The sequence below is a fragment of the Nothoprocta perdicaria genome, unplaced genomic scaffold, assembly GCF_003342845.1.
Source record: "Nothoprocta perdicaria isolate Ctin4 unplaced genomic scaffold, notPer1 scaffold_25, whole genome shotgun sequence".
Taxonomy (NCBI): domain Eukaryota; kingdom Metazoa; phylum Chordata; class Aves; order Tinamiformes; family Tinamidae; genus Nothoprocta; species Nothoprocta perdicaria.
The window spans coordinates 4,878,991-4,902,649 of NW_020455477.1; the positions used below are offsets into that span (position 1 = coordinate 4,878,991).

The following is a 23,659-nucleotide window of genomic DNA, read 5'->3' on the forward strand; positions in this document are numbered from 1 at the left end:
TGCGAGCATATGAAAGAGTCCCTAGGTCAGGAAGCCTGCGAGCATCATTATTCTGTAGGCTGCTGCCTGCACTGATCTAGAGGAAAAACGACCTGGTTTCTTATCTTTGCTACCCAGAACGTGACTATATTTTAGTTTTTGACTCTCTTGCATCAAACAGCAATGCTCATCCAGGGATCTGAAGAGTGGGTGGGTCCTGCCCTCCTGCCTTTTTTTAAATCAACTTTTATGAAGTAAGAAAGGCYATTAGACTTGCAAGTAGAAGCACAGCCAAACAGTGATGTGAACTAAGACTTGGTGTGTTTCTCTCTAGTTTGTATTTTTATTTACACAGAAAACATCAGAGTTTATTTTAAAAAAAGGGATAATTTTGTGTACCATTCTAAGATTCYGTTATATAACAAATGTTTTTTATCATTATGTGCAAAATGGTGGTAACTCTCTGAAGATGTGGCTGATACTGTATTTCTAAGTGCATTGAAATCAATTACTTTCTTGCTGAGATAAGAAGTAATTTTCTCATTTAAATCTCAGAGATGTACTGACTAGCAAATCACCGCTGGGCTGTTTCTGCACTGATAATTCACTATAAAAAGCCTGTATTATAGCGTAATTAGCTGTTTAGTAAATGCTAAAAGCCCGCACTGCTACACAGAGCCYTGGTTATTAAATATCTTCTTTAATTAACCTTTCACATTTAACTAATTCTGGAACCAAGCAAGTGCCAGAGCTTTTCCCTTTACATTTTAAAGGAGGGCACCGTGTTGGAATTGTAGGAGGAAGGTTTCCGTGGGGCTGAGGTTGGTGCCTGCTTGGGTAGCGAGCAGGGCAGCTCCTCAGAGCTCACCCTCCGTGGGAAGGGACAGGGTGTCCATCAACGTCTCCTCTGCAACCCCTGTTGTGCCCCTGGAGCCTCCTCTGTGTTTCCATTTGCAATGAGTTTGGTACCATAATTTGTCTTCCCCTCTAGCACCTTTTTCCTTGTTGGAATGCAAAACATTTTTTTTTTCCGCATTTCATGTACAGTTTGAAGGTGGAATTAAGTGTTCCAGTAGCGAGTAAAAGCTTGGTTAGAAGGAAACCATAAGAAAGCTTAAAAAAAAATTGATAAAGTTAAACAGAGAAATAGTCTTTTCTCACACCAAAATAGTATTTTAAGATAAAATGAAATGAAAGTAATCACACAATCAAAATCAAATTTTCACTTCATGTTTTGCTGAAAAAGATCAATATTCTTTGTTTCAGAAAAATGAGAGAAGACTACACAATTTGGAAATAGAACAAATGAAAAAATCTGAGGGATGGATTAGTTGTGTGTCCTTCAGTTTTGGAGGCCAAGTGACAATATTATACGATTAGTTTTTCAAATATGAAAGTTCCATAGGCTCCTATAGCAACTCTTTTGCAAGGAACAAGGGTGTAAGTTCAATTATAGAGTTAAGAGCCAGGAGGCTGGCTAATGAGGAGCAGCTGGTGGCAGCAGGAGCCAGGCAGATGCCAGGCACCTGAATTCCCGGCCCTCCCTGCCGGGAGCTGCCGGCACTGTGTTTCATGGACGGTTGGAAAGCCCAAGTGGCGGCAGCCACGCTTGGTCACAGTGTTTTGTTACCAGTGACTGTTCCAGAACAAAYGTTTATCAACCTTGTCTAGTATCATCCAAGGAAAATGCTGAATAAAATGGTGAATAATTCTGAGAGATCAAGTACACACCTTATCTTAGCAGAGGTACCTTGTAATAAATGATAGGTGTTTTAGCAGTTCACGGAGATTCATTACTTGGGTGATTTCTCATTTTCAGCTAAAAATGAAAGGAAACTTCCAATTTCTCTTTTTGTAATAACTTCTCATATATTTAATGTCCTATTTCATACTGCTTCTTGATTTATAGCATTTACCAGGCTAATCATGCTCTAGCTACTCTTATGAAAGCAGCTTTTTTTTTTTTTTTATTAACCCCACAGTGTGGCTGTGTCTGGCAAGAGACAATGATAGCAAGTGCATCCAGCTGGCCATCTTAGTGCACTGAAAAATAATTGTGGTGTTAAAAGTTAGACATGTTCTGCTTAATTACACGTGTTTCTGGGTTTTTAGGATTTAAAAGACTTTCCAGGCAAAGACTATAATCTCTCTTAAAAGTATGATTAACTTATGGACAGAAGTAGCTTAGCTTAAACTGATATCCCAACAGAAATCTTTATGGTAGCATAATTTTTTAAAAAAACTTAGTGCACTAGGGCAGGAGAGGAGCCTGTCCCTGGAGGCCAGGGCAGAGCTTTGCTCCCGGAGCTGGCACCCCAGCTAGGCTAAATAGTCTAAACAACCCCACTCCATAGTAGTATGCAGGGCACAGAAACATAATAGTACTTAAAAACATACTGCCTTTAATTTACCTATGTGTCTCAGTGTTGTGRTCACTCATAAATTACAYTGATGCTTAAATACTTAGGCTGTCATTCCTTTTGCAGTGGTAGATCAATGGATGCTTCATTTTCACTAAATTGTTTTCTAGGACTCCAGAGAAAATATGACCAAATGGGATACGGTTATAGAAGGTGGAATGTGCCAAGGCCAGGAGTAAAGCATTTAATTAAACTTCTTTTTCTAAACTGACCTTCTTTCCTATTAACAAATGGTGAAAGGAAAATGTGCTCAAAGGAATATGAGCGAAACATTTAGGTTCATAATAAATATTGTGTTAGGGATCAGCTGAAGACTGGAACATAAGCTCTTGGCTATTGAATTCAGGGTTTCTCAAGGACTAGCTGTGTTTTAGGGCGGAAAATGGATAAGCTTGTTATACTTATTCTACTCCTGTGTGGAGCTGAGARAGGAAAGATTAGATGTATTTGCTCAAAGCAGTTCTATTTCATTTTGGGGGAAATGAGGAACAGGAAAAAAAAATTTTCCTTTTTTTTTCCCCTTATGACTTGACCTTTGCACTTAACGTTAAGTAATACATGAGTCCAGCATTGTGCCCATAGCTCAGCAGGTGCTGATTTGAAAATCATGGTGACCATGACTTGGGAACATGATTTTTTAACATTGCTTATATTTTTAGTTTGCCTTTTATAGATTTGTGCTTGTCTGGGGATTTCTAATTGGCACATATTGTTGGGATTAAGCTTTGGTAAATTAGGAGGCTGTTTACATTGCTCTCTTCAAGATCCCATTCATGCAGATTGACCCTGCAAATAACYGTTTTGAAGAACAGATGTCATTTTCTACTAAGACTCTGATTTGACTAAGAACAAAGGAGGCTGTCCAGAAGGCCAAGCTCTCAGTATTTACCATTACTATTACCATTRCTATTTACCAAGCTCTCAGTATTTTAAAATATTTTTAAAGTATTTAAACATTTTTTAAAGCTTCAAGTATGGACCATAGCTGATGAAAGCTTCCCACGTGGCAGTGCTGAACCCTTTCTGCAGCATCTCTTTAAAGTTAGCTGCTTCTAGGCAYGGGAATACCAGCACAGAGTTTGGGAATAATGAAAAGAACATTTCTGTTCCTGAAGCAGTAGCACTATAATATTGGTTGATGTCACGCTGTAGCAAAAGGTGTCCTATCATAAAATTCTGGCCTCCAGCAGATTAGAACCTGTTTTTACAGAGCCGGGATAAGCACAGAACCTTGCTCTGACAAGCAATTCCTCTTGGTGGTGGTGGATGGCCACTGCAGTTGTCACAAGCTGTCAAGTCACGGTTCCTCACCCATTCCCTCCAACAACCCTGCCCTTGTATCCCAAATGAGATGGTCTCATCAATAAATATATTTCCTTCACCTTTCCTTGCTCATTTCTAGAGATTAAAATTATTCTCCAACCCTGGCATCTGAGCAATCGATTCTAGAGTTGAAGGTGCTAAAGATGCCAGAATTTTGTCATCTTGACAGGATAACTTATCCATGAGATCTTTTGACTGTGCAGAGTCATGCAAGCAATTTCCATGACAGTGGACTCTACTGGCTTATGTCTTTGGGGTGCTGAAGTCTGCTGAACATTTGTTTCCTATCCCATTCAGCTGATTTGCCATATGGAAATAGGTGGGAGTTTAGGAGCTACCAGTGTTTTGATTTTCCTACTTTAGCACCATAACACTGAATAAAATAATTGCATATTTTAAATGATATGTAGTCAAATAATTGGCTTTATTTCAAAAGCATTAGCGGTTAAGCCAGATTCTCATAATATTTTGGATACAGCTCTAAGATGTTTTTTATTTTTTCATTTAGAACAGCATGCTGTAGCCATACTGCAAGGGAAGCCACACAAAAGAACCCAGTCTGTGTATGTTTTGTGGCAAGGCTTCTAAAAGTGAAACAACAAAATCTCAGAATGAAACTGCAATTTCTTAGAATTTTACTTTGCCAAAATAGAAGTGTATCCTATAAGTTGGCGAGCAGTCTTCCTATTAAATCTTTTTTTTCTGCTCTAAGTCTGATTTCTTGTGTTCTATGCCAGTGTTATTCAGTGCAGATTTACAGGGAAATATTATAATTCCTATAACGACTGCAAGTTTGAATTGGGGAATGAGTRGTTTGGCCTGGAAGGAATAAATGGAAAGGCTAAATGCATCCTTAAGGCAATTTTGGTGGCATCATGTTAGTGATATCTCTAGAGCTATACCTATGTGTCATCTCTAATGGGTTTGTCCTCTTCTCCATGGCTTTAGGTTGGGAGTAGTGGGGCAGGTTACAGCCTGCTTGACTTTTCCATATGACAGATGCTTTTTTTTTTTTCATTACATCCAGTTTGTCTGCATTCTCCACTCAGCCAGTCACCCTTGCAAGTCTTCCCATAGCAATGACGTCCTATTTATTTATCTAGTCTCCTCAAAGAGCTAGGTGTAATGACTTTTAATTTATAAARTATGAATCTTTTCCTTTTGTTCTTGTTACATTCATTAGACTATTTTTCTAGTCCTTTTTATACACTTGGCACATTTCCATATCTTGTGTTCTCAGAGATCACTGACCACATTATGATATGTGTAATGTGAATGAATAACYAGCTGTGTTCATCAGAGACCATTCATTCAAAGGAAGCTTTGGAATTGCATGAGCTCTTTACGTTTTTTGGTTTAGTTTTAGGTTTAGTGAAAGAAAAATAGCTGTCAGAAGTTATAAAGCTGAAGTATGGACACTGAAGAGAATCAGCATTGCTCTAGGAAATTTCTGAAAGTTAATCTGAAAGTTTGGACCATTTAGAAAGTAGRAGAGGTGATAGTTAAATATTGAGGAATGGTTTGGGTCTGTTAATTTGATTTCCTGCGTTAGATTTCAAATAGAAAAGTGCACTGAGGAGATGTTCTYGCTGAGAATGTGAGTTTGGACAACCTTTGTCAATCCCCATTAAGTGCTGAGATATTGCCAGGCTTCGGGCACTGATGTTTAGCAAAAGCTCAAGTTTTGAATCTAAGGCTTAAGGTGAAATAGAGACTTCTTGGGTAAGTAATGGCTTGTCTTGGAGTTCAAGGGCAGCTAGACACACAGACATAGCCAGTTTGTAAAATATACAACCAAGCCAACGACCAGAGAGACACAATATTGAAAGTTACTGCTCAGCGCTGCTAAGTATTTCTCTAGATGATGGAATACAAATTTCCTTATTCACTTAAGAATCGCTGCAAAAGAGATGCACAAAGTGTCTGGAAATCCCTTGACAAGGGTTTTCACATGAGGTGATGATAAAAAAGATGTAATACCTAGCACAATAATACTTTTTATAGGCCATGTTTTAACAGCTTTGTGTTTCAGCTCCGCCTGTTAGGAGAATCCTTTATCCTCCAACTACTCACAGCAGATTTACTGTAAGATGTAGCTCACTATTTTTAATCAGTGCATGGGGAATGAAAGGAGACATATATCCAAAAGCATTAGTAGGGAACACTCAGTGTCTCTGGAGGCACATTTATTSAATAACTTGAGTTTCCCTGTGAAATAATGCTTAAGTGGCTGTCTTTGTTTTGCTGTTGATGTATCAGGGTATCATTCTCATTCACTAATTCAGGCAATATATTAGAGACCTTTCACRTGGAGAGCAGGGACAAAATTTGTGCTAGTTATAGGTCTCAGATAAACCAAAGGATGATATATTATTTAGGGATGGTGCAGCTAATTCTGCTCTTTGGTGTCCAGCTGATAAGCATGTAAGCGACTGTGCATGTGCCTGTGTGCTCAGAGGTGTTACGGTCCTGTGCCAGGTAACCTTAGGTATTTACATAGGTTTTGATATTTAGAAAAAGAACACTCAGAACATGATGAATCTCATTTTTTTTTAAAGGCATCTAAAAAAAGGCAGATGAAATAAATAGAATATTGAAAATGTACATCCTGATGTACCTTGTCAAGTGTTTTAAGACTCATTTTGAAGGTTACACCTCATGACTAAATCTATTAGTAAATCAACTCAAATGATTAGTATAGATTTCTTTTAAAATTGTGGTTTGGAAATTTGAAATGTGTAAGCATTCATTCTGACATGAAAAGACCAAACTTCCACGACTTGCAGCATCTTTCTTAGATCAACGCTATAGTTTAAGAAGGAACAATTCTTTCAGATTTCAGATTTCAGAAATCTGAAATCTGAAAGAATTTCAGTGCGATTCTTTGCAAAAGTAAGGGACTTGGGGCAGTGAATGTCCTAGCTCAATCCATTTAAAATTCTTTGACTGAAGTACAACACAATTGGCCTCTGCAACCTCGTGAGGTAGCTCAGTGATGGTGCTGTGTGAAATGGGAAGTGAAAGAAAGTCCTTCCCTGGAAGCACATGGTTAGTTTTGACATATATCATACTGTAGGATTTGGCAATAGTTTGGAAGAGTTGTTTAAGGAATGCATATTGTAGGAAGAAGTCAGCTGGTAGTTATCTGTGAGGGCACGTCTTTTCTCTAAAAATGAAGTGACAGATTATATTTACATTAAACTGAAATTTAATTTAAAAAGAAAAACACATTTGATATTACTATTGTGAGGAGAGGTGGAAGATTATGGAAATTCCAGATGTTATGGAAGCCAATATTGTCTTTTAAGATGATTATTACTTCTATTATTTAATCTTTTTTTTCCCCTAGCACTCTGATATATGAGGAGTTTTGGTCACCATTATGAGAATTTTATAATGTAAATTACAGAGACAGTGCAATAAATCACTGAAACACAATATAAAGTGCAGAGACTAGGATGTGATGAGGAGGCTGTACAGATCTTGCAGACTGACTTGGCCTTTGACTAAAGCTGCRGTGCGTTATGGTAGAATAAATGGTAACTGTCTTAATGCTAATTATTTGCAATTTACTTTTTTTTTACATAGCTTTAACAATGTGTGACAGACTTTTTTTTTTGTTATTATGCTAAACCCTAAATATGGGTAAGCACTCAATAACATGTAAATATAGGAATTTATTTCTAGGATAAGACTATTGRTCAGCTATGAAGAGGTAAGAGCTGCCTCTCCCAACTACTGATACGAACTGCAGCCTGTTCATGGCTAGAGTGGGCAGAAATTAAATTGTATGCGAATAGGATTCCATTCATCCAAACAGACTCAGGAATCAGATATCCTTCTTTATTATCTGCTGAATGACTCCCATTCTATAAAATAAATTACCTTCTGGATAATCATCTTATGAGAAAAAACAGTTAATTGGCAATACAAGCACACCCAGTATTGGTCTTTTGTTTGCTAAATCTTCACACTTTTGACATTTCTTGTCTCCTGATGTTGCCCCTACATTGTAGCTCTTAAGTGACAGGGAAATTTCATGTCTGATGTGGTCATTGTGGTCTTAATGCTGATGCTTTTTTTTTAATATCATGTAAGTACTTGACATGCGAATTTTGACATGCGAAYAATTTTATTTCTACTATGATTTTGATGTGGCCAACAGTAGTTAATCAGATTCTCTAAAGCAGTGGAAAGGAACCATTCCCCAAGTGATCTCCAGCTGCCCTAGGATGCCAAGCTGCACTGACTGAACACTTGAGGGTTAGTGTGAAACCAGTCTCTCCTGTACTCCTATATAGAGGTGCAGTGTTTCACTGCCTTAATTTTTCTCCCTGTAATTGATGACATCCAACCCATTTCATGGGGATTCTTCACAGGTAATCATAGCAATAGAATCTCCTATTACTTCATGAGCTGAATGCTTCCAAACGCAGCCTTTCTCTCCAAGCTTTGTAGAAAAATGAGGGTAGGTGCAACTCTGAACTACCCTTCAGGCACAGTGGCAACCAGAGCCCGAGCAAGGTGGTGTAATTGGGAGAACCCCACAGCACTCTCAGGAAACCCATATCTTCTAAGATCTGGTCACATATTCATTGGTATCAATTACCATCATTTTGAATCCAACTACTTAGCGTAATTGCTTACTTGAGACTAAGATGACAAATGCTAATAGCTAAAATCAGAATTCCATACAGGGGTGGTTAAATATCTTCATTTGAAAGACAAAACAGGGCATCAAAATGCATTTTTTAGTTAAAAATTTCTGTTTATATCTCTGTGTTAGTTTGACCATGCATCTGTGGGATTTGAAGATGTGTGCTTCAGCATTGAGAAACTCGGGGGAATTTACCTTCATACTACAAAAATCCACATCCCGGTTACTAAAACAAATTCTTTGGCTAATAAATCTGTCTTGTGGATATGCTGGGGTTTGGAAGGCATGCTGAAAGACATGAGTGTTTCAGACCAATAATGGCTGCCTAMTTTTGGTGCCTTTGATAGTCTGGGTTGTATAGAAGGGTAAAGTAAGATGAATGTGCTTTTATTTAATAGTATGAGTAGTTAATACGGAAATCAACCCTTTGTAGTCTTGTAGGTCTTTCTGCCTCTTGATAATGCCAAGAAGAGTGAAATTGCTTTTGCTAGTGAAAGCACTTGCCAATAATCATGTAAACCTGAGTTTCCTGAAAAGCTAGATGCATCTAATGACCTAAGGGTGTTGGTAGACTAGACACGTGGCCACTACCCTGCTTCCTTTTGCCTATATTCTATCCTCAAAACTATTTCTTCTCCTATTTTAGTAATCCAAATGATTCAGTCCATGAAATGAGGAGGATATTTCTCCTTGGCCTCATCTTTCTGTTGCTAAACAGAGCAACACTGAAGCTGACTGGCAGGAAATCTGGCAAAGCTCGGAAAGATGCCTTGTACTGGTGGGATGTATCCAAATGGTGAAGAACTTGACTGATATTATGGGATGAAAGAGAGAGATCATGAGAAAAATCAAACTACCAAGGGAAAGAGAAGCTCCCACTTTGCATATGGATGCTTGCATTTCATGTTTATACAGTAAATCTGTATGCTAGTCCTTTATCTACAAGCTTTTATCTACGCTCTTTGTTGAAGCTTCAAATTAGTTATCTTCAGCTAGGGTTTTGTAGCAACAGTCTGACATGAAAGGTTGTTAAACAGACATCGCTTTGTAAACAAGCCATATATAGAATAACTGATAAGGATTTGTGAATTACAACCCTGTGTTGGTGCTGAGGTTTTCTTTGGTGACATTAGACATCATGCTAACGAATCCTGAAGAGGGAGTGAAGTAAGGAGATCTCGGCAATAGCCTTAGACACGTATTACTCAAGGTGGGGCTCCAAAAGAGGTGCACTGGGCAGGGCACCACGTTAGAATTAAGCTCTCTTCATCCTAGCATCCTGTTTCCCTCTTTTGTCTCATTTAACCTCCCCTTGTCATTTATGAATGCAAAATGATTATGGAGTAATTTAAAAATCATCAAAGGAGCATATATAAAACAATAAGTAATAAGTAGTCAATGGCTGACTGATAGCAATGCAGACAGATTCTCTGGTATACTAACAGGTATATCTGTTAGATATATTTAATTATTAATCTCTGTGGGTTATAAGGTGATCACCRCTGCAAGAAATTTTACAAAGAATTTGGTAGATCCAGAAAGAGAAGACAATTTCTGGCAGTGTTTCCAGATAGTTTCCTGAGGGAAAGCCTGGGAATAATCTGGACTCATTTAAAGCATCTCAGTGACACTAATTTTCATAGGGTTAAAAATATCTGCATAGATATGCAAATAGTAAATAACGTGTCCTTTAATGTCATTGAAAGTTTTTGTGTTTTGGTTTCTTGGACTTTGAATTTCTCAGTCCCTAAGCTGCAAAATTGTGACTGCAGGAAAGGTAGAAGATTACAGTGTATGTGCTTCTGGCCTGTGTGCAGGCTCCAACAGCTCCTTCGTTTGAGGGAGGGTTGTGTAACAGATAACGACAGACACTGTGAGCAGCCACAGAAAAATGAAAATCCTTGTGCTTGCCTTGGAATTTGTGAGAATTGCTGGTATTTTACAGGAGCAATGTAAATTAAGAAGTGGTTCATCTTAAATTCTTCACTTAAAGGGGAACTAGCTGGCTCACGTGTCTGAGAAAGCGCTCACAGTTTTTCTCGAGTCTGCCCTGCGGCAGACAGTGGTTGCTGGTTTTTCTTATGGCTCAGAGCTGAATCGCTTAACTAGGGTGCCCAGGTCTGTGACGTGGCCCCTGCAAAGCAATGCAGCATTCTCAGCAACTAACCTGGTTTAGATAATGCGCAGTCATAGTATGTGGACTGAGAGAATAAATAGTTGTATATAAAAATAGACTTTGAGCCGAACATTCAAGTGTGCTGGTAGGCCCTATCAGATAAGCTCAAATTAAATAAGAATAGAAATTATATGTTGTACGGACTACGCAGAATTAACATTCTGTGAAACTGTGTCTTACATTTATGACTAAAAAGCTCATTTGCAATTATGAATAAACAGAATTAAGTAAATGATTTCTTCCTTTCTGTAGTTGATATAGAACATGCACACACTCGCACTTACCCCTAGAGAATGGCAGCAGATTCCACTAGCATCTTCCACCAAGCTGTGCAAGCGTATTTGCTGCATATTCGCTTTCTGTGCTTTTGTACTGTGAAAGGGGGAATGTGATATTTCCAGGAATGCATTACTTAYGTCATATTTGTGTAGTATCTTCAGCAGTGAGGAGAACACAATTATTGAGTGTTTAAAAAGAGTGGTAATGAACCAGACTCTTAGGAATCAGGGATGGATCCAAACCCATAATGAGCTTTAGAAGAACCTGCTTTTTGTTGTCCAGTTGTCTCTATCAGGTGGAGGTCCACAGCTACTTGATTTTTTAGGAAGTGTTCAAAATCAAACATTACCTTTGTGCTTATGCATGCTCAATAGGACTCAGAAAGCTCTATGAATTTAGTGATTAAGAATACTGATTTCATTGTATTTGATAGTTAATATTTGAAAGGGAGAACTAACCTGATCTGAAGCCACGTGAGCATTGGTGTGGTGCCCCCTCCGAACACCCAGACCGTGAAGAACACGACGAGTAGCGTTGTTGTAAACATCATCTGTTTTGGTTGGGATTCAGTGTCTCGAATAGCCAGCGCAAAGGCTATTGCACCCCGCAAACCTGAAAGAAATAGGCAAAGAAACTTAACRTGATGGAGGAACAAAGTTTATAAGCGAGGAAGGGTCCTGGGATAAAAAAATCTGTGTCCAAACAGGCTACCTTTTTGTTTTGCTTGAAGCAGTATAAAATTTCAGCTCCATAATAGCATTTATGTGTGGTCATAAAAAACAAACAAACAAAAAAAACCCACCACAATTTATTAAAAAAAATAATTAAAATAATAGTTTCAAGTATTCGAAGGGAAGATTCATGAAAACTGTAGTTTTTTTAGTTCTTAGTGTACTAGAATTCTTACAATAACTGCAAAATTATAAATCTACAGAACTGAAGTAAACAGAAAAAGCTACAAAAGTAGAGAAAAAAAACTAACAATGAGTTCAAAAAAAGCCCCACAGGTAGCAATAAGCTAACTAGGTCTTCACAGGGTGACACACACACAAAAATATTTCTGGATGCATAATATAATATATACTTTTCATTTAGACATTTAAATTTTCTGTATTGTTTCCTTAAAAAAAAAAAACCCACAGAATAAGTGTAGAAAGCTATAGAAAGTGAAGTCATTACATATATACAATACACACAGAATGCAAAACGTACTTTGCAAATATTAAGACATTAAACCTAATAATTAAACCTCTTGCAAGCCACKGATGGTTTATGCAGAATCATTTAATCAGCTGCTAAAAGCAGCTCTTTTGGGAGGGGAATGCTGAGGCACTTCACGAGCACAGAGCCAGAATGTGAAATATTTTGTGTGGACGAGGGACACTTCATCCACAGCACAACACAAGCAATTTGTGCAAGCTACAGCAGCCCAAATGGGTCAGTGGCAACATGTTTAATATTCCTACTGTTATGAAGCCGATTCAGGGGGCAACAAGTGGGCTTTCTCTTGCTTTTATTTATCAGACACCTCTACGGATGCTTGTGGTTTACTTGTTCTCTCATGGTCTGTTCTCTTCTAAACATGTATTTGTAGGAGATTGGGCCACTATTGAAGCAGTCTCTTTCTATGGGTTACAGTGGTAATGTAGAAGAATAGCACAGAAAGCAATGCTCAAATTCGAGGTAGCTACAATGAGATGCTGCTTTTGATAATGGCAGCACAAGTGTCAATGTAATAGTAAATTTAGAACATCTCTTTTGAGAAGAAGAAATGCTAAAAAGAAATTTTTTTTTTTATGCTGCTAAGAATGTCCACTACATGAGSATTGGACCTGGTTATTTGTCCATTTTTGTGAAAAGTTGAGTACCTTCATCACATCTTTCATTTACAAAGGCTCAATATGTTCTGYGAGTGCTGAAGAACCAAGGAGGGCAGCAGTGTTCATGGCTAATGTGGGGAGCAGGTGCCAGCACAGCAGACTCCCTCCATGTACATCTGGGGCTTGCGTTTCCACAGCAGTACTCCCTTTCTTCTTTCCTGCTTTATCTTCTTTTTAGCTAGTTTCTTTTCATATCTTCTCTGGTAGTCTCACTTTGGCATTCCTCAACTCTACGTATATCTGAGTGTGCTTTTGTAGGTGCCTGCCCAATAGCTGCCTGTGCACAGCTCCTCTTTTTGTGCTTCTTCTGCAGTTGTGTTCCACCCTTTCAGACTCCACTGCAAGATCTTAGWCTAACAACTACCCCTGCAGCAGCATGTATCACAAGCCTCTCACTGATACATATATTGGAGAGAAGAGGAAAGTGCAAAAAGGGTAAAAAGAGACATTGGGAGAAGAGTAGAAGGTGCAATACTTTGTTTGAAATATTGCATACCCCTGTGGCAGTGATGCTTAAACATCAAACATGTTACTGCCACTAATAAATCTATACAAACCTATTCTTTCCTCTTCTATTAATTTTTTAAATTATTTTTTAATTTATTGTTAACTGGTAAAAGCATCATATCAGCGTCTTCACTGAAAAGAAACTTATTTATTTCCATGGAATATAGACTCCTAGTATAGAGTGTTAGTTCCCTTATTTAAAACATAAAATCTTTATGTGAGCAGAGTCTACTCGTCATTTTATTTTAGCTGATGTTAAACTTAATTTGATAAGCACAGGCTTAATTATAAAACAACTAATCTAGTTCTGATCTATGATGGGCATAGAAATCTCACAGAACTGGGATTTTATCAGGGATCATGATTAAACATAATTGCAAAAGAGTATCCACCCTCCATAATCTGTTGTTAGATAAGAGACATACATGAATGAAAAATATAATAAATCAAAATGCTACATAACCTACTTCCAGGCCTAACTTTTCTATGTTTCCTCATCCATTTTAATAGTCCTTAAGCGGTAGCACTTGACTTCAATGGAATTCTTGGCAGAGTAGTATATTCCAAAATGCTAATCAACGAAGCACTTGCATGAGCTTAATTGCTTTTTGTTTCCCCCCCCAGACTTTGCTATTTGTGGTGACTGTGGTAGTAAAATTTAATTAAGACAATAATAAATATTRGGTGTGTTTGGAAATGACAAGGTTGAAAGCAAAACCACCTAAATTCTCTATTTTCTATATCTTAGTGTGTTAGATATACTCTCATTAGAGTGAAATCCATTTTTTTCTGTGGCTTTCTATCTTCTGGAACGATGCTATARGAAAATACTGCTGCTGTGAAAGAGGCTGCCAGCCATAAGCCTCTTCTTCCCATGCTCAAACTCAGTGTCTTGTTTGCCTGTATCAGAACTGACTTTTTCTTCTGGCAGCCTCTGTTTACCACTCTATACAGTATGATCTGCTCATAAAGAATTAGATCATTTGTGGTAACTGAGGACAAATTATAATGCGTATTGCAAGTATAAGTACATGGAAAAAATCCAAGTATTACCTGTGTTTTGAAGTTTGTAGCTGATAGCAGTTTTTCCTCTGTGATTACATATTATGCTGCCTTCTTGTTTGGAAGTATTGTAAAGGCATTTTTCTCCACAAGATACAATATTTCTTTGAAAGCAGTTAAAAGTAACTTTTCTAACTATTTTAACATTTAAATTTTAGGAGCTTTTAGTACTGCTATTCTCAGTTCTCAGCTGACAGACTGTATTGGAAACCTAATGTGTGAGAGTTCTCACCTTCAGTTATTGGCTGCAGGCTACTGCTGGTTATATGGAGAATGAAATTTCACTGGAGAAAATTAGAACAGAATAAGACTTTTTTTTTTTTTAATCTATACTTTATCTGTAAGCAAAAACTGGGCCAAGAAGCTAGGTAACTAACATTATGAAGCTTTTGACTCCTAGATGTTTGATCTGATTCTAGTTCGCGTGGGTGTCTGGTCGCAACCTTCTAGCTGTGTCAGTGATGTAGAACATGTAGGTTCTGCTCTGCTAACAATTTGAGATGAGCAGGTAGCCTGAAAACCAGTTTCCAATGGATGTAGGTCATCGTCTCTCCCTACAATACAGCTGGTATTATCTAAAATCTAATCAGCAGCTTTTAGGACTGAATAGGTATAGAAGTGAACCACTGTGTTCATGCTCTAGGGACATGGTGCTATTAAGGCATAAATGAGGTMTCCTGATGAGTATTCCTGATGAAGCTTGAAACATGGCCCATTGTATTCCGCTTGTTGTGTGGTCAAGTAGATCAGTGTATTCAGGCCACAAGTCAAGAGCCTTTTTTCATCAAAATTGGAATATATATTTCATATGAAAAGCAAGAGAAGGAAAGGAAGTGCTGACTTCCTCATTTTAGGAAATGATTTTTTAAATGTTATTGTGGAATCTGTATTTCTGTCCTTCAGTGACTAAATGTTCTCAGAATCTAAGCAAAAGAGTTTTTTCTAACAGGGATTAGAAAGTCAAGTGGAGATATTTCTAGCTTGTGCATGTCCAAAAATACAGTTTCCAGATGAGATTTAGCAGATCAATGGATGATGCACAAATCGGAGTAGAACGTGGCTCCCTCTCCTGGATTTTTCTTGGTCTTGCAGTGCTAAACATAGTTAAAACCAGTAAAACCTTAATTTAGAAAGCATGGCAAACATATCTGGATGGAATATATGCAAAATAGCTTCATAGAATAAAAGTCTATTTCAATAGAAGATGTTTCAATAAGAATAAAAGTTTCAAAATACAACTGTTCTTGAAATTAAAAAGAATCACTGAAGAACATGTGTGATCTGTGAATAGCAGTGTTAAATCTTCCTAGTTGGATATTTATTTCCTTGTGTGTAAACATACTGCCTACTATATATACTACAAGTCCCAAACTAAAAATAGAACATTCCTAAATTGCCACAAAAGTGTAGAGATGGATGATAGATCCAAAGAGTATCTCCCTGGGCAATAGATTTCCAAACAAATAATTAAAATAGATCCATAGGGCAGTGAAGCTGATGAGTGGCTCTGAAGAGACTACGCTGAGTTTTAATTCAATGTCAAGTGTTAAGTGTGGACAGGAAAAAAAAGCAGAATAGGACCTACCTGAAAACATCATCATGTGCTGAAAGTTCCTGGGAATCTTTTGTTTTCGACCTAAGTTCAAAAGGAAAGAGAGTGGATATATATTGCATRCTCTTGCTATGAAAACTGCCACCTACAATGCAAGATGTTAAGGAAAATCGTGGAGGAACTGCTAACAGAAAATAGATCTAACATTATTTCTCCAAAGATGGCTTAAAAGTATAATTAAAACACATATGAGATTACCTCACTTGGTATTTTACATATCACATGAATTTCTCTGGTTCCAGTTCCATTATAAAACTGCAGTGGCAGAGATTGTCTCCTCAGACACCCTCGTTTAAAATTCATCATTACATATTCCACTGCAATCACTCTGCTTCTACTCATCACATGTCACATGTGGTTTCATCTTCAGTCTTTCAGTAAAATGCCCGTCATCAATTGCAGAGATGGCATTATCTCCTTCAGCAGCAATTTGCAAAAGATAAATGTGCTTTTGGACATGATTACTTTCTTATTTCCTGACAATTTGTATTGTCTATATTCTGCAGTCTTTGGTTTTCTTCTCTTTTTTCCTTTTTTTCTCTTCTTCTGGATAGTTTTTAGAAAGATTTATTACTGTTTTGTGGAATTATCACAGAAGCCACCTTAATTAGAAACAAGAAAGTATTTTAGATTTAAAAAAAGACAATCATACCTCCTTTTAGACGCTTGTAGCGAATTCCATCCTGCCCTTGTCTTGTGACTTTTTGGGCTCAATTTTGTCTCTAAGGGCCTTGACGTGCTGTGGGTTGTAGCACAGGGGATGCCCTTGAGCAGCAGCAGGTGGACGCGTCATCCCTGCAGGGCCTGGAGCTGCTAAAAGCTCCTGTGGCCCTGGGATAACTTGCCCGTTAGCTGTGGTTGCCTCTCCTGTGGATGATGTGCCTGTGTCCTCTGCTCTGGTGCAACTTATGAGCCTGTTGGCTCGCAGCGAGGGGATGTGGGGCCTGCGGTGTCGAGAGCTGCTCTCGCTGGGCTGTCCTCCCTGCTAGGAGCAGCTTGGGACGGGCTGTGTGGGGCTGGTGGCGGGTGACCCTAGGGCCTCTCCGTCCTCTGGAGCAGTCTGCAGCCAAGGGAGCTGTGGTCCAGTCCTTGTTTTTTTGGRAACTGCATGTAAAAATTACTGTGAGGGAACTGTGGTCCCAACTTTCAAAGCTACTATAGTTCATCAAAAAGTGATAAGCAGAGGGCTGCAGCTCTGAGTCAAAAAAATACAAAAATAAAAAATATCACGGTATGAGCTGTCAGAATAATAAAAATGATACCTCTGTACAAGCAAGCAATAGACTTTGCTGAGAAAACCTGGCAGAATTAGACAGTCTCTGTTTCCTACCCGTCTCGGAGGTGCTCTGGACGACATAAATAATTCTACTCTACACTAGAGATGCGGAATACAAAGCAGGTAAGCTTTGCACAGGGCAGGACTGTTTGCTTCTTAAGGACTTAATAACGCTCAGATTGCTCTGGGAGAGCTCTCCTTACAGCACATATCTATTTGAGGCAGCTCGACAGTTTGTAGATCTACTCTGGACAGGCAAAAAGATTTTCTGCGCCTGCAGATGTCCGCACAGATGTGTCTCAACACACATCCCAATTTCCCACCCCAAAACAATATCAAGGCCAGTGGCAGAAATTCCCCACGTGGCTTAAAGCTATTTGCTGTGCAGTGTATCTGCAAAAAACAAGCCCCTGCCAAGAGACCAGTGACTCGCGTGCCAGATGTCACCGAGCCAGATGTTGACATGTGTGTAATGAAGATGCTTGTCTTTGGACCTGACAAAGAATTGATTTCTACCACTTAAGAAACTGATGGGTTTTTCTCATTCAGTTTTGCTTACATGGAGCACACATGCATTTTAACTATATGTAAATATATATGCACACATACATGCATAGTTATTTGAAGCAAAGGATACAAATGCACCAAATATAAACAATGCATTGAAGATATGATTTTGGAAKGTGAATAGTGCGAGTCCCATGTAGCAGAAGATGACATTCTCAGCCAGAAAATTCATGAACTCGAACAACTTGAACAAGACAGAAAGAACATAGTTATGTCTCGTGCCTGGAACTAACTCCTGTTCACACATAGTTAATCAAAGCTGTCAGCTTGGAATGCAGAACTGTTTAGTTAACAGAGATCCTATCTATTTAAAAAATGGATTTTAAAACTATTCAATTTATTATACAGTGTATGTGGTGTCTCTGGTATTGCTTTTAGCTTTAATATCATCGTTATGTGCATGTTTTTCTCTATTTGCACTTGAAAGCTTGACACAGACAACTGGTAAAATACAGAGAGAACAAGCAAGTTACGCAAGCCTCAATGCAAATTGCAAGGAAGCTGAGGGATGAACTGAGCTTCACTCATGTTTATACAGATGAGTCTGGCATATGGATCAGATCCTGATTGCACAAGTTAGTTACCACAAAATAGCGATGGGTATGTGCTCCTGCCAGRGAGGAAACTTTTTCCTAAGTGGATTTTTTTATGAACCTGTACCTTTAAAGTGTGTGTGTGTGTGTATAAAATATATTTAATAATCTTGCAGATATTCTTATTGCACTACATGAAAATCAAGTACTGATTTCAAATGAATCTATTTAAATACCATTTTAACATGTTATAAAGTATGCCTAGGCTATGCCATTATGAAAGGACTTCTGTGAATAAGACAAGTAAAACCAAAACATCCATTTGCCTTGAAGGGATGGTCTTGATTGCATTTGTAGATGATTGCATAAAAAGTAATATAAAACCTAAATTTTCATATTAGTCACACTTGGAAGGAAATCAATCATTGCTACCAAGTAACTACAGAAGGGTGAAGAGAAAGACTTCACTCTTCTGAAGTTACTTCTGGGCTCAGGWGTCTGTGCTAACAAGCCCTAATACAGAATTAGGACCTAAGTTTGTCAAGTCTGTCTCCAAACGGTCATAAATTGTTCTATGAGGAATGTTACTATGGAGATATTTCTCTTCATCTTCAATGGGGCTTATATAGTTTTTTTTGTAATATGTTTGTGCTAAAAGTACTCAATAATAGTCACTAAGATCTAACAAAGGAAAAATGAGAGCTGTCAGAAACATYATTTAAAAGAAATTTCAAAGCAGAATGGCATAACCCTCAGTGGTTCAGGGGAAGGTGTTTTGGGCCACGTGGCAGCACCCTCACTTATCCCCAGCACCCTTTGTGGTCCCTGTMACGTGTTGCCTTGCTGAAGAGCAAAGCGTAGAACAAAACACAGGAAATATTTGCATTTTAGAAGACTTAAATTTCATAACGAAAGAAACCAGATGTCAAACCAGACTCAAATTATGGCGTSGTCAACCCATGGCAATTACTGTGATAGCTCTTTGCGTTTCCCTCCTGGGAGCAAACGTGATCCCACCTCTTTGCTGGAATGYCGTGTGGCACATTTCCTTAACGATTTAAACATTCTGTCAAGAATATCAGGATGTGATTTTATATATAAATATATTTATACACACATGGACACACAATGTTTGTTTCTATGATGTATTAATCTATTTTGAGGAAAGGGCACTACTATAAGGAATGGCAGATACTTTAGCTGTTGGGGTAAAGATAAAGGTATTCCGTAGTCTTAAAATGAAAGGATGTTGCACTCTTCAGTTGCAAAATCTCTTYCAGTCCTTAAATACAAAGCATGTCTATTTTTGATTCAATTTTAAAAGTCTGGAGCTGCATTTTTCTTCTTTTGTCCAAACTGTTTATTGACCTATATTTTTGAAGAAAAATGGATCTTGCTATATCATTCCTCTTGCTGTGTGCTTTTTCTTGGTGGTTTTCAAGAGCAAAACCTCTTCCCTGAAGTGTTTTYGTGACATTACTGCTTTTAGACTTCTCACCCCTTACCTCCTGGCAGTCTGGTCAGGATGCAGTCTTTTGTATGCCTTACAAATGCAGTTATAAATACTTGATTGTTGTCTGTGTGTTCTCATCAACATGAGCACTTAGCTTACAGGGTCAGTATTTTCAGAGCAACCAGCCTAGGCTTATCAGTTTACTTTAAAGCATATGCGACGCTTTCTAGTTATGTCRTGTGTATTAAATCTGTGTAACACTAATATCTTACCTTTTTTTTATTCTGTGAATACAGCTGCTGAACAGTGCTTTTTCCCTCCTGATGTCCCTTTTTACCTCCTTATCTCTCACTTCTTAGTATTTTGATCTTCCAGTATCAGAACACTGCCCACTTGCTAGAAGATTAAATCCAAACCACTTTATTTCCTTTGTATAGCAAAAAAATCTGGGTTCTATTTCAAGAGCTGATTTAGAATAAACTCCTTCCTATTGCAATCACAATCCTGATTTGGTCTCTGCTGAGGCAGCCATCTCCTTAGAGAGGCCGGACTAGCTTGTTGGCCTCGTTCATTCACGTCTTACGCATCCTCTCTCTCTGTCTCTCTTTTTTTTTTWAAAAAAATGCATATGTTGCATGGTGTGATTAATGCAGAACCAAACCATGCATTTAGTTTAAGTGTTAGCTTTGTGAATTATTGATATTTGCTGGTTTATTTCTCTAAAAGAGTAAATATAACAAAAGATTGTTATTAAAAATGCCTATTAAAATTGATATAATACTCATCTAAAAACTCATCCTTCACCAAATATTCTGAGGCTTTATGTTATTCTTAACTTGGTACATACTGAGAGACATGAGCAAAAAAATCAGTTTAAAATTGGGACAATCCTCTGGGAAGTGTCACTTGCAGATCAGTTCATATAGGTAGAGGACAGAATAAATGCGAGTCACAGTTTCAGCTTTGCTGTAACCACTCGGTTTTATCTTATAAAAGTAATTAAGTGAAACATATAAAAACTGTATTACTTTTATCTTTTAAGCAAGAAAAAGAAAGCATCTCTTATTTGTTTTTCTWCTCTGTTTCTCTCCCTCTGCCCCACAGTTAGAATCAGGCCAGACAGGGAAACAAGCTAGCACAAAGGGATTTTTTGTTGTTCCATTTTTTTATAGAAACACTTAAATTCTCATTGAGGGTTAGTGAGACTATCTGGCTAGGTAAATAAAGCACCTGCAAGATGCAACACACTAAGTTGCAGCCTCTGGTGCAGTAAAAATACAATCAAAAAGAGAAAATGAGCATATTTTATACCACARTCTCCTTGTGACTGGGGAGAAGAAAAATGTCATGTTTCTCAAACGCCAGTGTTTTTAATTAGCATTCTTTCACCTCACTTTGCTTCCAAAATTTCTTTTTAGGAAAGCCTCTATAACTTTTATTCACTAACTGTTTGGATCTGAATAGCGTTCTATTCTTTTAGTTAATTTAATTAAGGGAAGCCATCCGTACCTCCCTGCAAGCTCTCTCTAGTTGCATTGATTTTGTGAGCAACGTGTGGGAATGCTGCCTGTCCAAGGGTTATGTCTTTTGGCTAGAGCCAATTTCTGCATGCTTTACCACACAGCTAACAAAGAATTGACACTTCAAAATATTTTAAGCACTTCTAAAATCCCCTCCTGGTAAAAGAGTGGTAGTACTGTTATTGATGTAATCCATTTGACTGTAAAGGTTCAATGAACTAATATATATTTATCTTTGTATTTCTCATCTATGTTAGAATTAGAGACATTTCTGCTGATGCTTCAAGGAAAAAAAAGCACCAAATCAATCTCATCTTCCTCTTTTCATGTGTTCCAAGTCATTTTTTTCTTTTGTTCTGTTACTTGCCATCACATCCCTAACCTTAAGTAATCAATTCAATTTCTAAGGAGGACAAATACAATTTATTCTGTTTCAATATGCTGAGAGGATATATTCTCTTATATTAATTCTTCAAGTTCAAAAAACAATTTGTCTTCTATGCCGGTTTTGGGAGTTTGAAAGAAATTCACTCAATCTTTGATATATTAGGAGCTAGTACAATATGAAACCCTTTGATCTATCAGGGAAAATGAATGGTGTTTCTATGGTGTTTCCTAAGTCAAATTGCATATTTTCTGGTGAGAAGGAAGACTGTAAGAAATTCTGTTGCTCACTATTGCAATGGAAAACTTAGAAATCCAATATACTTCAGGACAGTATCTGTTTGCTCTCTTTGAATCTGTTCTACAGAAATTGTTGAAGGGTTTATTCACCCTTATTGGTATCTCTTACAGTCTTTTGTTTTGTGAAAAACCTTAGAAGAGCTTTCAGAACCACAAATCAGGAAAGACTCACATTTATCTTGATATAGAAAACTGGAGAAGTGTTTGCCTGGGTTTTCTGATGATGTGTTGCTTTGGTTTTATTCTTTGCTTATTCTAAGATAAAAAGATACCTACAAAATCACTTTACGTTCTGTAGTGGATATTTGTATAGGGTTTTCTATATATGTGTTGTTTAGTTGTAAGCCTGTTAAGAGGTGTTTTTAGGGTAAAGGACCCAAGACCGAGGGAGAGCGCACAGTTCAAGAACCGTTCTTGCTATCACTGGTGCTGGATGCCAGGAGATCCAGAAAATGTTGAATTCCATTTGTTATTCTTAAAGCCTTATTGTTCACAAGACAGCTCTTAACTACTCTACCCTGTCAGAATATTATCCTATGTTGATATTTTACAGTATGATTTGGAATTTCTCTAGCAGGATATGGAATCAATGGGAACACTAGTCTGTTTTTACATGGAGTTTGGGGTGGTGGCTTGGATTTTTTTTGTTTGTTTTGTTTTTAGGATGATCCTTAATTTAGGCTCCCTGCCTCTTAATGTTGCATTTGTTCAGGAATCAATGATTCATTTGGATAAAATATGAGAAATCTGGAGGATGTGCTTTACAGGATTACACTATAATGAGGGTTAAGGGAAGAGGCTGGCTCTTTGTATACACACACCCAAAAAATGGGGAAAAGGAGATTGCTAATGCCAGGAAGGAGAAATGTTTTAGAATTGGCTCTTCAAACCCCTGTGACAAGATCTAGAGAGGCACAATAGCAGTCGTGGCTGGAGTCRAATTACCCGGTCTGCACAGTGACATGAACGAGCTCCTTGGTTCTGCAGTGCTCACACGGACCATTTGCCTCTGTACAGATGAAGACGTCTATGAGCCTCATTTGTGATTCAGTGCTCCGCTCAAAGAAAGTGCAGCATATGGCTGCCTTTGACATTCCTCTAGGTATTTCTCCCTTTGTCTGTGAGAATGGGGCCTGTAGGTTTTAATTCCAGTTGGGATGTGTTAGCCAACTGGTGGCAYCTACCACTGTGCTGTGAAGAGCAAACTATCACCTTTACAAAGAGCTCGTTGATATTTAMAGAAAACATTTAATATTTAAACAGATTATAAAACCTTTAATGAGATGGTCTGGAAACTAGTTTGCATATGGCATTATAAACTAGATATACAGATGAGGATTCCGTTTGGAATCACTCAGTATTTTTAGTGTTGTTTTGAGGATAGGAATGTTTTTGATACATTGATACAAGGAAAGTGATTCTCCTGTCCTTCCTGTAAAAAAAACAAAGGGCTTGAAAATGGTGATTTTTTTTCTTGCTATTCTTTTTTTATTGTTTCTATTTTTCATTTTTATTCTGTTCTTATTCTTTTTTTTTTTTTTTTTTTTTTTATTTTTTTTTTTTTTTTTTTTTTTTTTTTTTGCTATATTTAGCTATTATTTGCTAAAAGGAAACACAGTATTTCCACAGAATTTTAAAGGAACTCCATGTAAAAGACTGCGGATGAACATTCTTTTAGCATGGTTTAGTAATCAGGAACATCAGTCCCATAATGAGTCATTTTGCTAAGAA

At 37.7% G+C, this 23,659-nt stretch overlaps 1 protein-coding gene across 1 annotated transcript in view; it reads right to left on the minus strand.

The window, feature by feature from the left end:
• SLC9A9 (solute carrier family 9 member A9) overlaps positions 1-23,659 on the minus strand; it is a 94,097-nt gene that overhangs the window by 12,369 nt on the left and 58,069 nt on the right. The window contains exons 10-12 of the mRNA XM_026040099.1: positions 17,809-17,922; positions 15,869-15,980; positions 11,293-11,446 (exon numbers count right to left, since the gene is read on the minus strand). Of these exons, the coding sequence (XP_025895884.1) occupies positions 11,293-11,446; positions 15,869-15,980; positions 17,809-17,922 (380 nt within the window). The remainder of the gene's footprint in view (positions 1-11,292; positions 11,447-15,868; positions 15,981-17,808; positions 17,923-23,659) is intronic.